The sequence below is a fragment of the Fulmarus glacialis genome, unplaced genomic scaffold, assembly GCF_000690835.1.
Source record: "Fulmarus glacialis isolate BGI_N327 unplaced genomic scaffold, ASM69083v1 scaffold28333, whole genome shotgun sequence".
NCBI lineage: Eukaryota > Metazoa > Chordata > Aves > Procellariiformes > Procellariidae > Fulmarus > Fulmarus glacialis.
Window position 1 is genome coordinate 24,031 of NW_009202770.1, and position 2,262 is coordinate 26,292.

Consider the following 2,262-nt stretch of genomic DNA (forward strand, 5'->3'; position numbering starts at 1 on the left):
GGGGAGAAAAGGGCTGGTCAAGTTACAAAGTGCAGAGATGCAGCCCTCTGAATACACTGCTCCCTGCTAGGCTGTCAGCTCCATCACTGCAATGCTCCACCCCATTCAGCCTGAAGTCATGGCCACCACCCATCAAGATGGAGCACAGAGTGCTTACCCAGCAGCCTCATCAGGGCTGCACTCCCATAACTAAAGAGCAAGGACAGTCACTTACAAAGCCCTCAGCTGAGCAATGTCTCAACATGCTGTTGTAGCCTACAGAATCAATTTGTTTGTTGTTACAGATGCAGGACACAAAAATCTCAAAAGCACCCCTGTCCCAGAGCTCCACCAAAACAAGCTAACCTGGTATAATCAGATTTACAAAATCTTCATTTTCAGTTAAGCTGCTTTCCCAATGATCAGCACGCTCATAAAAAACACCATGATAAAGAAAATCCACATGAAAAACCTGTCCATCACTTTTGCGACTTTTTTCCACTCAATTCCTTTGGCCCGGTTTGCTTTATGGTCTCGAACACAATTAGCAATATACTCGATATTTTTAATCAGCATTTTGTAACAGGAACAGCAATTAACAGTCTCCCTAACATTTTCACCATGAACTCCATAGCTTTTACTCAAATTTCCATTGAGCTTCTCCTTGAGATCACAGTCATCTTTCCTATTGGAAAGAGGACTCCTTACCTCTTTTTGCCTCCTCTGACACCCATCATCCCCCTCTAACTTACGTTCTTCTTCCTTCTCTCTTTTTGGACTTGTGCAGTTTTCACCCACATCATAAACAAAAAAGATTTTTGACATGTAGTCCAAAATAATCACCCTGGCCCATTGTGGAACAGGCTTTGCTTCTGAGCCACAGTGATGGAGATTCATTATAATGATCGTCAATGCAGTGGAAGCTGTGATCATGGTCATAGTTGCTATGTAATACTTTCCTGGAACACAAAATAAAATCATATTAAAGATGCTACCCTAATAAAAAACCTCAATGCAGAAATAACAATGTGACAACAGAGTGCTAACCATAAGTGCAAGTGAAGCCAATTTTTAATCACCCTGATTCTCTGTACTTAGATCACACTGAATTTACCATTTAAAAAACAAAGATTAAAGCCGTTAAAATAAAACCTCATACTCATTACTGGCATGCCTTTATCAAATGAGTAAGTGAATATTGTATTAGCATGGTAAATATTTGCAAGCCAAAACCTCTGATTTCTCGAAATATACCCATTCAAAAAACAGCTTAAAAATGTTTAGCAGGAGCCTTGCTCTTTTCCTGGTGTCTTTAAAATCCCAACGTTGATGGCTTTATGTGGCACATTAGAAATCCCACTTCCTGATGTATTCAACAAAGCGTTATCACCACTTTCGTTGAGCTATTGACACACCCCACACCAGCAGATGGATGCCTTTACATTCACACAGGCCAGTGAATATCCAGACCTTGCTGGTGTCCACAGCTAGCGTGCTGACAGCTAAGAGGCCAGGCAGAGCTGAAGGGTGGCTCCATTGCCTGTTGAGATTTGTTGTCTGGATTTTCTTCAGACTGTACAAATTTTAGCATGGCTAGTCCAAACAAGGACAAAGCTCATTCTTGTCAGGAATAGATAACAAATGCAGTGAATGCAAGCTGTGCCCCTCAGCCACTGCTTTTCACAGCTGAAGTACCCAGCTGACCAGCTAACCTACTGTGGCTTGTGCCTATGCAAAGAGGCAGCCCCCAGCCCTGCTCTGCTGCTGCGCAGCCTCGGCAGGAAAAGCAAGGGCTGGCATCGATGACACAGGACGTGCCACAGACAAGTGTGCTATGAACCCAGTTTTCAAGGGGGTTGGAAAGGATGGTGAGGGAGAACAAGGGAATAGAGAAAGCAGACTGAGATTAGGTCCTGGCTCCTTAATTTAGGCAGCGTGATAGCAGGGTAGGGAAGGTACTGCAGTACAGCAAGCCCATATTCTAGGCAGAAATAGTTGCTGCTGGTGTGGGAAATGCATTCAACTTTCCTATTCATTGACCAGTGTTTTGTCTCAGTTTTTTTTGTCTCAGCCATACAGTTTTTCATATAAACAGTAATAACGAGAATAAAAATAATGAGATCTGAATTATCCTAATGAAGCTGGAAGCCAGTGTGGAGGCAACTGTTTTCCCAGTCCTCCAGAAATCCCACCAGGGCAGCCAGGCAGCCTCCTGCCCCAGGGGGCAGGAGGAGCGTCCTGGAAGAAGGCAGATGGGATAGAGCTGAACACAACCCTTTCACT

General features: G+C 43.8%; 1 protein-coding gene across 1 annotated transcript in view; it reads right to left on the minus strand.

Annotated features, from left to right (window-relative positions):
• Positions 1–381: 381 nt before the first annotated feature.
• The window catches only part of CHRNA9 (cholinergic receptor, nicotinic, alpha 9 (neuronal)), a 5,874-nt gene continuing 3,993 nt past the window's right edge, over positions 382–2,262 (minus strand). Inside the window, exon 5 of the mRNA XM_009574422.1 lies at positions 382–938. Coding sequence (XP_009572717.1) covers positions 382–938 — 557 coding nt within the window. The remainder of the gene's footprint in view (positions 939–2,262) is intronic.